The sequence below is a fragment of the Neolamprologus multifasciatus genome, chromosome 3 (assembly GCF_963576455.1).
Source record: "Neolamprologus multifasciatus chromosome 3, fNeoMul1.2, whole genome shotgun sequence".
Classification (NCBI taxonomy): domain Eukaryota; kingdom Metazoa; phylum Chordata; class Actinopteri; order Cichliformes; family Cichlidae; genus Neolamprologus; species Neolamprologus multifasciatus.
Genome location: NC_140441.1, coordinates 25,334,657 through 25,348,203, shown reverse-complemented (window position 1 = coordinate 25,348,203; position 13,547 = coordinate 25,334,657). Strand labels below are relative to the sequence as shown.

At 41.7% G+C, this 13,547-nt stretch overlaps 1 protein-coding gene across 1 annotated transcript in view; it reads left to right on the top strand.

Annotated features, from left to right (window-relative positions):
• Positions 1-11,918, top strand: part of gal3st3 (galactose-3-O-sulfotransferase 3) — a 48,280-nt gene extending 36,362 nt beyond the window's left edge. Inside the window, exons 2-3 of the mRNA XM_085149125.1 lie at positions 2,020-2,102; positions 4,817-11,918. Coding sequence (XP_085005251.1) covers positions 2,020-2,102; positions 4,817-6,137 — 1,404 coding nt within the window. The 3' untranslated portion in view covers positions 6,138-11,918. The remainder of the gene's footprint in view (positions 1-2,019; positions 2,103-4,816) is intronic.
• Positions 11,919-13,547: the final 1,629 nt, after the last annotated feature.

Sequence of the window (13,547 nt, the reverse complement as noted above, 5' to 3'; positions counted from 1 at the left end):
TGTGTACAGAAAGTCTGTAATAATATTGTTTCACCATATGAACCTATCAGCACTGTAAATTATGGAAGTGTAGCAAGTGAGTCTCTCTGCTTTTGCACCACAGAGTCTTTGTAGCAAATGTGATACAAATTAATATGTAATTTCTTTATTTCAGTGAACACTGGCAACTACTTCATGGTTAAGACTTTAAATGGTTAATATGTTTGCTAAGAAAAAAAGAGGCAAAAAAGCAGATTAATTGATTCAAATATAAAGATAAACATTAGCAGCATGCCTGTTGTGCAGCTCTGTGGACTATTCTTTGAACCAAACTGGCAGCTCTGCCACATAAGAAATGCAGGAGATGGGACTGAAATTTGAGGTTATGAATTCAGTATGAAAACATAAATGAATAAGAATAGATCCAGTTGTGGTCAGATGGTTGTGTCATCAGGAAAGCAGAGGGCACGCTGCATCAACAAATCAAACTGTGCGTCTGCACAATCTGTGTCAATTAGTGTGAGAGCACGGCTGCCTGTTTGGTATCAGAGCAGGCTTACGGCTTTGTGCATTTGTGTGCCCACACACGTGTGTTTACGCACATTCCTGCAAAAGCAGCCAACAGCTGTTCAAGGCTTTTAAAGCGGGGAGTAAAAAAACAACAGGAGTGAATGTCGGTATACACTCGGCCCATTCTCTCTTAATCTTCTACAAATCAACATGAGGTCAGCTGTTATTTCATCACTGAAAGCTTAATTACTTTTTGGGTACATTTGGAGATTTGACTTTGGATTCGTGACTTACTGTTCTCCAACAATTGTGCTTCCTCTGCACAAAGACACCCCCCCCCCCCCAAAAAAAAAAATCTTGTTTTTATTCATGAGCTGTGGGTTTTGAACAAAAGCCTGACTCTGTGCTCTATAGCTGTGTTTTTTTTCTTGTCTTTTTCCTGAAATGCGTTATTTGACAGCTTTATTGAGTATGTGCTTGCTTCTGAATCTAAAATGTGAGTTCTTGTTTAGTGAAAAAAAAGCTTTTTAGGGGGGCACTACATTTTATTGAGATAACCTTTAACTGATCTATTAAAAAAAAAGACATTAAACCACCATTTAAATCAAATAAAACAATGTTTGTCGAAATGTATTGATTATTTCACTCCTGCATACAACATCTGCATCTGTACAGCAAAAGATTAACGATCATGTTTGTTTGAGTGCCACGGTCACGGTCAGTAGTTTCCCCGACTGGGACCACGGGTGCTTCAAACTGATGCACTTGTGCTCCTTCACAAACGGCATATGCAGCGTAAAATCCAGCTGCTGGGAGTAACGCGAGCTCGCGTCTCGTCTGCTGGCATCCATGCAGATCGTAGCATCACAGTGTAATCAAGGAGAGAGATGTCAGCTATTGTTATGCAAGTGAGACGCTGTCGAGAGAGGCTTGGACTCCCTCCCGGGTTCCACTGCCCGTCGTAGCTTTTCAGCGGCACGGGTCGAGTGTCACGAGGAGTTTCTGCTATAGAGCGATCTCAGCGTGATGTGCTGCTTTTGTTTTTTTGCTTTCCACACGTGCGTATGCCATTTCTAACAAGACCTAATGTACGAGGCCATTTGCCCAGGGTGTCAGTAAATGTGACTGTTACAGCTGTGGAAGGTAATGAAGGTATCGTTCACTGTGTTATTAGTGAGTGACTAAAGCCAAGACGCATCCTCTCCTGCTAATGGATCCCAGCAGTTATTGAATAAATCATCCTGCGTCGTGTCCGTCTCTTGCTCTCATTCACTTTCTCGATTCCCTTTCCTTTCTCTCCTTTCGCTTTTCTTTACTGCTTCCTTTCATCATTTCAGTCTCTTAACCTTCTCTTCTTTTCTTGTCCCCCAATTTTGCGTTGCCCATTTTCTCCGTCGCTCTCCCTCGAACCTGATCCTCATATTTGCTTTCTCATTACACCTCCATCTGCTCTCGTTCCCGCCACCCTCCTGCTCTCTGTTTTTGCTTAAGTTCTCACTCGCTGTGTCTTTTTCCCTCTGCCTCCCACAGATGTGGAAGAAGAAGATATTCCTGGTCATCATTGCCATCAGTACCATCAGTCTTCTGCTGCACCATGGGGGTCACTTGACCTGGTGAGTGACCCACGATATGAAAACACATTAAATATCCATTATTCTTCTATAAATCCATATGGTCCTTGTTACAGTGAAAAATCCTGACAGTCATTGTGCTACACTTTTGCCTCATAGGCAAATTAATAGAGAGGGGCTTATTATTAAAGTCAAACATGGAAATCTTGAGCGCCTAAGCACTGCCATGCTGGTTGAGGGACCAATTATAAAAGTAGAGTGCTGTAGACTTTTGACAGCCCAGCGTTTTGTTCTCTTTCAACTTCCTATTCTCGACATCTTTATCGTCTCACTTCACTGAACGCTCTTGTTTCCACATCCCACCTCTTATCATTGACTCTGCAGTGAGCACTGCATTCTTTATATTACTTTATTCACTGATACGTACCAAACACCTCAGATTTTAGGAGAATTTAGAACTGGTATCCTGCAGTGCTTACAGCAAATGCATTAACTGCACATGTCAGCTGTGTTCCACCACATCCCAAAAGTGCTTTATTAGGTTGAGAACTGTGACTGTGGAGGTCATTTAAGTATAGTGGACTCATTGTTGGGATCAAGAAACCAGTTTGACCAGTTTGTGACATGGTGTGTTGTCCTGATGGAAGCAGCCACTGTGGTCAGTCATAAAGATCGAGATGCTAAGCAACAGTACTCAAATATAGGCTGTGGTGTTTAAATGATGCTCAACTGGTACTAAATGGTCCAAAATGCGTGAGGAAAATATCCCCCAAACTAGTACATCACCATGCTCCATGCTTTCATATTATATACACAAAATTCTGACACGACCATCAGAAGAAATCAAGACTCTTCAGACCAGGCAACATTTTTCCAATTCTACTCTATTCTATTGTCAGGTTTTGGTGAGTCCGTGTGAAATGTAGCTTTTCCCGGAGTGTGGTCTCCTGCTTCAAAGTTCGACACATTGTGCTTTCAGAGATGCTCTTTTGCATAGCTTCAGGACATACAGTTAGGTCCATAAATATTTGGACAGAGACAACTTTTGTCTTCTTTTCTGTACATTACCACAATTCATTTTAACTGAAGCAACTCAGATGCAGTTGAAGTGCATAATTTCAACTTTAATTTAGTGGGTTGAACAATTGCATAAAAATGTGAAGATCTAAAGCATTTCTTTTAACATAATCTCTTCATATCAGTGGGTCAAAAGTAATTGGACAAATTAAACAACTGAAAATAAGATGTTCATTTCTAATACCTGGTTGAAAACCCTTTTATGGCAAGGACAGTCTGAAGTTTTGAAATCATGGACATCACCAGGTTTCCTCCTTTTTAATGCTCTGCCCGGCCTTTACTGCAGAGCAGTCTTTCAGTTGCTGTTTGCTTGTGGACCCTTCTGTCCAAAGTTTAGTCTTCAACAGTGAAATGCATGCTCAGTTGGGTTAAGATCAGGTAACTGACGGACTATTCCACTTCATCCACATCATCAATAAATACTAGTGCCCAGTGCCACTGGCCCAAGCCATCATACTCCCTCTGCCATGTTTTGCAGATGATGTGCTATGCTTTGGATCATGAGCCGTTCCACGCTTTCTCTATACTTTTTTCTTGCCATCATTCTGATAGATGTTGATCTTGGTTTCATCTGTCCAAAGAATGCTTTTTCCAGAACTGTGCTGGCTTTCTTAGATATTTTTTAAGCAAAGTCCAATCTAGCCTTTCTATTCTTGGGGCTTATGAGTGACTTGCACCTTGCATTGAACCCTCTGTATTTACTTTCATGCAGTCTTTCACGCAGTGTTGTTCACTTGGTTGGCTGTTGTGAAGCTTTTTCTCTTCACCATGCAAATGATTCTACGATCATCCACCAAAGCTGTCTTCATGGACGTCCAGGTCTTTTTGCATCGCTGAGTTCACCAGTGCTTTCTTTCTTTCTTTCTTTCTTTCTTTGGATGGACCAAACTGTAGACTTTGCCACTCCTAATATCGTAGCACTTCTTCGGAAAGGCTTTTTTCTGCTTTAACAGCTTAAGGATAGCTTGTTTCACCTGCATGGAGAGCTCCTTTGACTGCATGTTGTGTGTTCACAGCAAAATCTTCCAAATGCAAGAACCACACCTTAAATAAAGTCCAGGTCTTTTATCTGCTAAAATTGATTATGACATAACAAAGGAACTGCCCACAGCTACTGATGAAGCAGCCTTTGAGTTAATTGTCCAATTATTTTTGGTCCCTTTAAAAAGAGGTTGACAGCAAAGAAAACCTAAACTTGTGTCCTTGTCCAAATATATATGGACCTAACTGTATGTATATAGTATGAACTTTTTTTACTTCTTCATTAAAAATTGATAAACATCTGCCACCAAGATCTTTTGATAAAGTTCATGAATAATTCTGCCAATAAAAACTTAATGTACTTTGAAAAGTAATAATTCGTACTATCATCTGTGTGTTCTGTGAATGTCAGTCCACTATACAATAAAAACAGACACACTGTATATTATATCATATATTGCATTTCTGGCCTCCTCTCCTCTCACGTCTATATCTTTCTACCTTTCCCTTCAGTCCCATTTATGGTTACTATTTTTGCCTTCCTGTTGTGTTGCTTCTGTTCTGTACAACACATTAGTTTCTTCCATTATCTGTGTGCAGCTTTTTCTCTAATGTCACTATTTTATCTAGAACAGCTGCTCTTTGTGCTGTTTAAGCGAATGCAGCTTTAAGTAAACTTGTTTGTTTTTTGCCCCCAGGACCATGGATGCCTTCCACCTCGGTTGTCCAGCCCTGCACTCTCACCCTTACTCCGGCCTGAAGCCTAAGCACAGTAACATGGTTTTCCTGAAAACCCACAAAACAGCCAGCAGCACCATGCAGAATCTCCTCTTCCGCTTTGCAGAGCGCAACAACCTGACGGTGGCGTTACCCATACAGGCCTGCGGTCACCAGTTCTGCTACCCGCGATCCTTCACAACTCACTCTGTGCATCAGCACACGCTACCGCCAAACATCGTCACCAACCACATGCGCTTCAATAAGGCTGAGCTGAAACGACTGATGCCAAATGATACGATATACGTCACGATCCTGAGGGAGCCTGGCTCCATGTTTGAGTCCTTGTTCAGTTACTATAACCAGTACTGTCAGAGTTTCAAGAGGGTCCCTAATGGTTCACTGGAAGCTTTCTTACATGAACCCTGGCGCTACTACAAACCAGAGGAGAACTACTCCATGTATGCACGTAACACCTTGACCTACGACTTGGGCGGAGACAAAGATCGCCCAGCGAAAGATGTCTCTTATGCAAAAGCTTTTGTAGCACAGGTGGAGCGAGTGTTCTCCCTGGTGATGATCTCTGAGTACTTTGATGAATCTCTGGTTCTACTTCGACACCTCCTTTCCTGGGATCTGGATGACATTTTGTATGTTAAGCTCAACATGCGGACGCCAAGTTCCAAGCAGGGCCTGACTGACGATCTTCGCAAAAAGATCCGTGCCTGGAACTCCTTAGATGCCCAGCTCTATGATCACTTTAACGCTTCACTGTGGCGTCAAATCTCTGCTGTGGGTCCAGCCTGTGTGGCGAGGGAGGTGCGCCTCCTTCGTGAGGCCCAGGAGAAGCTGATGAAAAGATGTTTCGGTGAAGGCATGCCGCTTGTTCGTTCAGCTGCTGAAATCAAAAACAAGGAGCTCCGCCCCTGGCAGCCTAGCGGCAAAGTCGACATAGTCGGTTATGACCTCCCTGTAAATATTACCCAAAGCTTCTCGAGCCAGGACCAGGAGCTCTGCCTGAGGCTCATCATGCCGGAAGTCCAGTACACAAAGATGCTCCTACGTTCCCACTTACTGCGGTACCGTCGGAACACTCAGGCTCGGCCTCAGCAGCAGTCACACTCCTTCCAGCAGCCCGTACGCACAACCCTGCTTAGACATCCAGCCCACCGCAGCCAGCCACCAGTGCCTGCTGCTGCAACCCCTGCCTCAGGAACTGGAATTAACTCAAAGACTGCTGCAGGAACTCGAGGTCGGACAAATAAGCAAGGGACAAAACCCTCACAAACTCAGTCATCATAGGCTGGAAAACTCCTCGTAGACTTGAAAATTATCCGAGTGCCCAACAAACTGCATTGTTTAACTCATCATGACCCATGAGACTATGATTGTTGGCTGGTCTGGGGTTTTTGGGGAATAAGGCTATTCTTGGGAAATGTCCTTGTTTATCTTGAATTAGAGTATCCCCTCTTCCTTCTATGTGTGTTTGGTTTGACATGAAAATAAATTAGGAAAAAGGGGATTGGACATACTTGGACTTGAATTTTAATCTTTCTCCTTTCCAATCCATCAGACCTTATCAGGGTGGGAAGGCACAAAAGCTGGAAGAACACTGGGAGGGAAGTTTAACCCAGCCGTACGCCTCTGCAGCCCTGACTGCAGTGGATATGAGAGGGTTTCTGATGAAAGTGGTTCTTTGAAGGAAATCTGTTTCATGCGACTGGGACTCAATAGAGAAGTGGCGATATCGGGTCTATTGTGCAGCACAGAGTGTGCTTTGTGTGTATCACACTGGGATAGTATCATGTTACTTGTGTTTGTTCTCCGTTTCTCAAGCTCTCATTTGCTCTCTCTCTCTCCTAACATATGCCACTTAAAGTCCTTGAGGAGACATAATGACATAAAGGGATCGGCTGTCAGGCCTCCGAAGAGCCTCCTAAGAGGCCAGACAGACACTGAGATCAACTCACAACCATTAATGTGACAGCACAAAACAACTCTTCCTTTTTTGGCCTTTTTTTTCTTACTGACTCTAGAGTTGAAATCAGTGAAGGGACGGGGGATAAAAAGGCCAGAGAGATGGAGACCTTATCCTGAGGGTAAGCCTAAAAACTGCTGAATACTCAATTTGGCCATACAAGTCCCACAGAGACTGAGCACACGTGCGAAGCCTGTGTCCCGTCACCTTTTTGACCTCCCTTTCTTCCTTCAAAGGTCCTTCTCTGCATTCACCACCCTGTCATTACGGCTGTTGCCCTCTGGGCAGGCTCTCCATCCACCAAGAAGCACTAACATCTTTTTTTCTCCAACCCCCGGTACTTCATCGAACAGCCAGACAAGATCACACCTCACCTTGTGGAGACTCTGTTAAGGTGATGCTTCTGGATGTGGGGATTTACTTTAAAGCTTGGGTGTTATTGCAATAAGATCTCCAGGCCCTTCGCCCTGAATATGAAAGGCATGGATTTAATAACCTACCAGCAACCCTGTGCCGCATATACAATAATCACACACACTGGCACAAGTAAATCATCAAACTCCTTGATGGGACAAAGACTTGAAGCCTGTGGATCGTGGCGCTTGAATATTTAATCATCTCCTCTCACGGGCCGCCTATGGCCTGGGTTCTAGGGTTACACGGCTGTACGTTGTCATTAAGGACATGTTCAACCAGGTGAAAGCTGCTCAATCCGAACCCTGAAGCACAGAAAGACAAAGGGAGAGCGTTAATGCACGATCCTTAAAGCCTCTTAAGGCAGCTGGGCCAACTGGGGTCTTAAAGAGTCTTCATTTATCTCGGCTGTGATCCATTTTTAATGCTTTCTGCTCATATTTAATGTGTCATTTATGTTCTTTTATTACTCTGGTGATCAGTAGGGTGCTGCTGAGGAAGTGAAGGAACAATATAGTTGTGTGAGAGTATGTGTTTGAGCCAAGAAATGTCTCTCTTTTTTTGGGTTTTTTTTCTGTGGCCTGCAAGATTTATTAAACTATGTATTATTTATGATCGGGACTTAAAGAGCCCCATTATTGTATTTTAACTGGTATTTTTCATGAATCACTGGATGAAAACTGCTTTTCCATCGATTTGGTGGTTTGTGGTGTGCACGGTTTACCACTTCAGGCAGCAGAGATGGAACAAGGCATGTGGAAACGGTTTAAAATATTAATTCTGTACATGTTATACATAATGCAAAACTACAACAAACTGCACATCGAACCTACTTTAGTGGCTTCAGAATTAATCTCCCATTCAGCAGAGCTAAGTACTTAACCACACTACGTGTTTGTGGTTTGAGTGTGTCAAACCACAGGTAACAATAATAATAAAATAGACACACACAGCTGCTGCTCAGAAATAAAAAGCAATGAAGCCATCAGGCAACAGACGCGAGGAGAGGATGCACAGTTTTATGAAGTAGCTGTGAGAATCTGAATGTGTGCAATGCATGATAGTTTTTATTTATTAGACATGTGAAATGTCTTCAGATATGTGTAAAAACCTTTTCAGGTTACATGCACTGTAAAACATGAGCAAACATGAAGAAAACATATTTTCTTGCTCCCATGAAAAGACCAAAACCAGCAATATGTAAATTGGTCTGCCAACTTCCTGCTGTGAAAGCACACCACAACTCCCTAAAGAAGGCTCAGTACTGAGCAAAAGTCTAGAGTCACCCTTTATTTCTTTATATGTTGTTAGAAAAATGGGAAATAGGTATGACGATTTATTGAAGCATATATATACAAACATGGTAATGCAGTGCGTACAATTGTAATGAGCTTGAAAGTCGGTGTTGGTAGGACCACCTTTATTCTTCAGCACAGTCTGAACTCTCTTAGGCAGCTTTCTTGTTATTGTTTTAAGTAGTCTTCAGGAATAGTTTTCCAGGCTTCAAAGGACCTTCAAAACATTCGCTGCTGTAATGCAGCTCCCAACCATGAAAGAACCTTCACCGTGTTTTACAGATACCAGAACTGCTGCCACTGATTTTCAGTCTTCTGTAGTTTGGCACACTTCAACCATCTTTCCACTGAGACCATTTCTGATGAAGCTTCAGTGAACATCAGATGCATGAGCTGAAGGTCAAGATCCATCTCTCAGGTCCTGTGTCAGGTCTTTGCTGGATTCTTTCCTGTTTCTTAAGGACATGATCTTCAGATACTGTTAATCTGTTGTAGATAGCTGTTTTTGGCCTGCCACGCCTTTGGTTCTCAATTTGTTCAGACACAATCCATTAAAACTGATCAGCTACAAGCACAGGACTTGTCCAAAGAAAAGCTTTGAAAGAGCCTCCGAAAGCCTGGAGAACTGTTGCTCTTGCATCATTTTAAAGCTATAGCAAAGAATGAAAAGGGATGAGGATTGGCTCAAAACATTTGCACAGTACTGTATAGTAGTACAGTTTGACTCAGTGAGTGTGTTTCAGATATTTTTGGACAACAAAGGCACTGGAGACATCAAACTTGATTGATTATATGTCGTAAGAGCGATGTGTTGTTGGCTTTTTCAGTAACATACGGAGTATCAGCAGCCTTATCCTTTACCAAAGCAGGGCTTCTCAAAATATTTGGGTCCTGGGACTCCTTACAGAGGAGAATATTTTCCAAACATCCACCTCCAATCCTACAACCGGGTTAGCTAATTTGGATTAAGCATTAGATGAAAAGCTGACTGACTCACGCATGTGTTCACTAACTCAATAGTTGGCTAATAAATCCAGCTTTGCAGCAGCAAGACCACTTTGACTCTTTGAGTTTCTACTGGTGCAAAGTAAAGGACAATATATAGCTAATAGCATAAATTTATCTATTTAGCAATTCCTTACTTGCTAAGATGTTATTACTCTGGACCTCTGAGACGTCCTCAGATCCCACTCTGAGAAGCACGGCTGTAAAGGAGCTGGCAGCTGATGCTGACTTTCATCATTTTCCCCCCAAAAAAACAAAAACCATGACTGTGAATGCAACTCCTAAATTGCTTAAAGCACCTGTGAATCTGCTAATATTAAACAAATGATACATTATCAAAAAGTATTTGCATTAATTTTAAATCTAGACCAAAAAATGAATGAAAATTGTTTTATGTATTTATTTATTTATTGAACTGAACCATGTTTGTTTTTCATGCTTCACAAAAAGGACGAAAACCTGGTGTTAGATTTGATCTAACTGATAAAGACAGACAGTTTGGAATAAAAAAAGTAATTATCTTCATTTTTTTCAGTGAAACTATACATTTATACATATTTCTGCAATTTTGGACACTTTGGGTCTCTACAGAGGTTTCTGATAGTCGAATGTAGTTTTTTTTCTTTTACGTGAACTTTCAACTTATGTTTAGGCTGTAAGCGCTCTTTTGATTGCACAAGACGTTTGCTCGGCTGTTCTGCTTCATGTCAGAGTGTTTCACTAATGGTCCTGCTGTCATGTCTAAAGTGTCGGCTATTCTTTCTTGGGTTATGCCAGAGGGGCTGTGAAAATGGTACGCTAAAAAACAAAACAAAAATAAAAAAAACCTCATCATCTCCACATTAGCTGGCTCCTCTTTTCTTGTGAGGGAGAAATGTGAAGCTGCTTTAAAAAAAAAAAACAAAAAAACTGGAACATGAAAGCCTTGTGGGATCAGAGCATTTTTTTGTGTACCTGCTGAGCTTTTATGTGTCACAGGGAAGTAAACATGAACTGCATTGTTGTCCACTGTCCTCTTTGATGTGCACATTATGTTTTGGGAGGGGGTTATCTGTGAACTGAGAAGAATGAGAGAGTTTGGTTTTTTTTGTAATTCTGTGAATACTTGGATAATGTTGGGTGGGTGATACAGCTCTGAAGACATGGCTAGTGACAATCAGAGCTAGGGGCCCCAAAGCTTTGTAATGATGGTTGATGAGAGGGATGAATAAAGTTTGAATGATTTCAATTCATCTGCGAGTGAGTGTCTTTTGACTCTGCCACTTTTTCGGTGAGATTTATTCAGATATGCGGACCCTTGAATTATTCTGGATATCACAGCAACACACGCACACACTCTTCATCAGCGGTGAAACATAACACACGGCGACAGTCGCTCAATTAAGATTCAGATACTAAACGGTTTCTATTTCCCTGAAGACTGAAACCAGACTTTTCAGGCTGCAATCAGTCTTTGGAAATTACCTCCATTTAGCACGCCCGCCTAAATGAATGAACAAATTGCTTCTCAGCGGGACAAAAACAAAATGCAGAGCGGCGTGTGTTTGATATGACTGCGATTGAAGCAATCACCATGCTGTGTCCCACTCCGCCGGCCTGTCATTATGGCCTGCTGTTGCCATGGCTTTGGCTGCTAAGAGGTGGCCCTCCGGAGTCTCGTCGCCGCTCTCGTTTTTTTCTCTAACACGGCGGCAGCCTTTCTGTTTGTTTCTCTATCATAACCTGCCATAACCTGGCCTCCAACCATGCGCATAATTACAGTAATTATGCTAACTGTAATAACAATAACATAGAATGAAATGACCACAGGAGAAATATATTTCCTTCACCACTCCATCCACTTTCTTCTAAAGCAAACTTACTGTCAGAGGATGTGCAGTGAGGGCCTTTAACAGCTGTAAACAGCTGTTTAACAAATGCTCCGCTCTCTTTATGTGTCAGATGTATTTATGCCTGAGCAGCTGGGGTCTCTGATGCGTGAAATTCACTTCAGCTTATATAAATGACTCTATTAATTGAGAATGTACCCTAATGTATTTGGCGGATTGTTTCATTACCTCTGCCAAGGAGGTTGTGTTTTTGGTAGCGTGTCAGTCTGTAAACACGGTAGCTCGAAACGTTTTGAAGTAATTCTGATAAAACTTTGTAGGGGTGTAGACTCGGGTCAGGTTAGTCATCCATTAAAATGTCAACTTAATGATTTATTGATTGAAAATTACAAAAATCCTTATAACTAAGAAATTATATTTCTTAAATGTGTATGTGTATTGTCAACATTTAGAAAGGACTTGTAAAATATTCAATTCAGTTCAGTTTTATTTATACAGAACACAACAACAGTCGCCCCAAGATGATTTATATAATAAGGTATACCCTACAATAATACATCCAACAATTATATGACCCCCTATGAACAGCCATCTGTTGGGTGTGTGAGTACAGTATACAGGACAAAGACACACTGTGGAAGAGAACCAGAGATGAATAATGGCTAATGATTAAATGCAGGCAAGTGTATAAACAGAGTGATACGGTACTATGAGGTCTTTAAGATAAGATGGGCTATGATTCAGGAGCTTGTATGTGAGGAGAAGGATTTTAAATTCAATTCTGGATTTAACAGGGAGCCAATGACGAGAAGCCAGAATGGGAGAAACGCACTGTCTATTTCTAGTCTTTTTCAAAACGACTAACCCCCCCCAAATTCCTTTGTCTAACAAATTATGGACCTAAGTGTCAGACATTTTAAATTTGGGCGGCACAAGATACCTGCTCAGAGCCACAGGAGAATGTGACAGCAGTGCACGACATAAATGGACTAGAGTGGGGGCACAATCAAATGCACCTGCCTGTAATTAGCCCAACCTTAGTGCAGCCACTGCCTTCACAGCATATGTGAAATGCACCTGCACCTGCACGCACGCACACACACACACACACACACACTTTCAAATCAGTGGCAACTGCTCACTGCAAATGTGGAGGTGAATTAGTGTGCCGAATAATACAAGCCCACCAAATTACACCCCCACCGATTACTGCTTAAGGCTATGAATGTCAATTCAGGAAACTGACAAAGACTCAGCCTTTGCTCTCTTCTACATTATGAAAGATCAGCCTCACAGAGTGACTGGCAGGATTTTTGTTTCACATTTTCTCAATAATAATGAATAAACCCGTGTTAGTTCACCTTCATATCATACATTATGTAAAGGAAATGCTTGTATAGACGGGATTGTCGACATGTCAGTGTACATGTTGACCTCAATGAGATCAGTGAGTTACCACAGAGGTACTAAATTACTGCACAAATTAAGACAATTCAATAAAGTTAAACACCAAACAACACAAATAAGGTTTATATTTACAAGTCTATTCAAGCTATATAGGTATATAGCTGTATTATTAATTTGTCAGCTTTGTTGGTATTGTCATGGAGACCAGAAATGTATCTTCCAACTACTAGCTTAAAGTTACTGCTAGTTGACCACTGTGTAGCCAAGATGGTAACTACTTAAGAGTAAACCGACCCACACTGGGCTTTTCAACCAACATCCGCATGTCCTTCATCGTGCACTTGATGTCATTACTTGTCAGCTTGAATGCACCCATATACTCAACACTGTAAGGATGAAAGCCCAGAGCATATGACCGGTTCAAAGGCTGGAACATCGAGTAGTTACCCCATTAACCAAGAAAGGATTAACAAGATTTATTAAACCCAACAATAAACCAGATATATTGTATCCAGATACACAAATTGCTTTCATCTGGAATTAAGCAGCTGAATACCAAAAGAAGCAGTCTGCATGCCTAGGTGTTTAATTCAATCCACCTGAGACAATGGAAGCGATCTGAACACCTGAATTCAGTGATTTGGATGGGTGAGTGAATAATGTGTATGTGTGTGTAAGTCTATATTGGTGGTGTGAAACAGTGCGTGGATGGGTAGTCAAGTTTATGGTGTGTGTAAATAAAAACAACCAAATGTGGTACCAAAGCATGGATGTCACAGGAGGA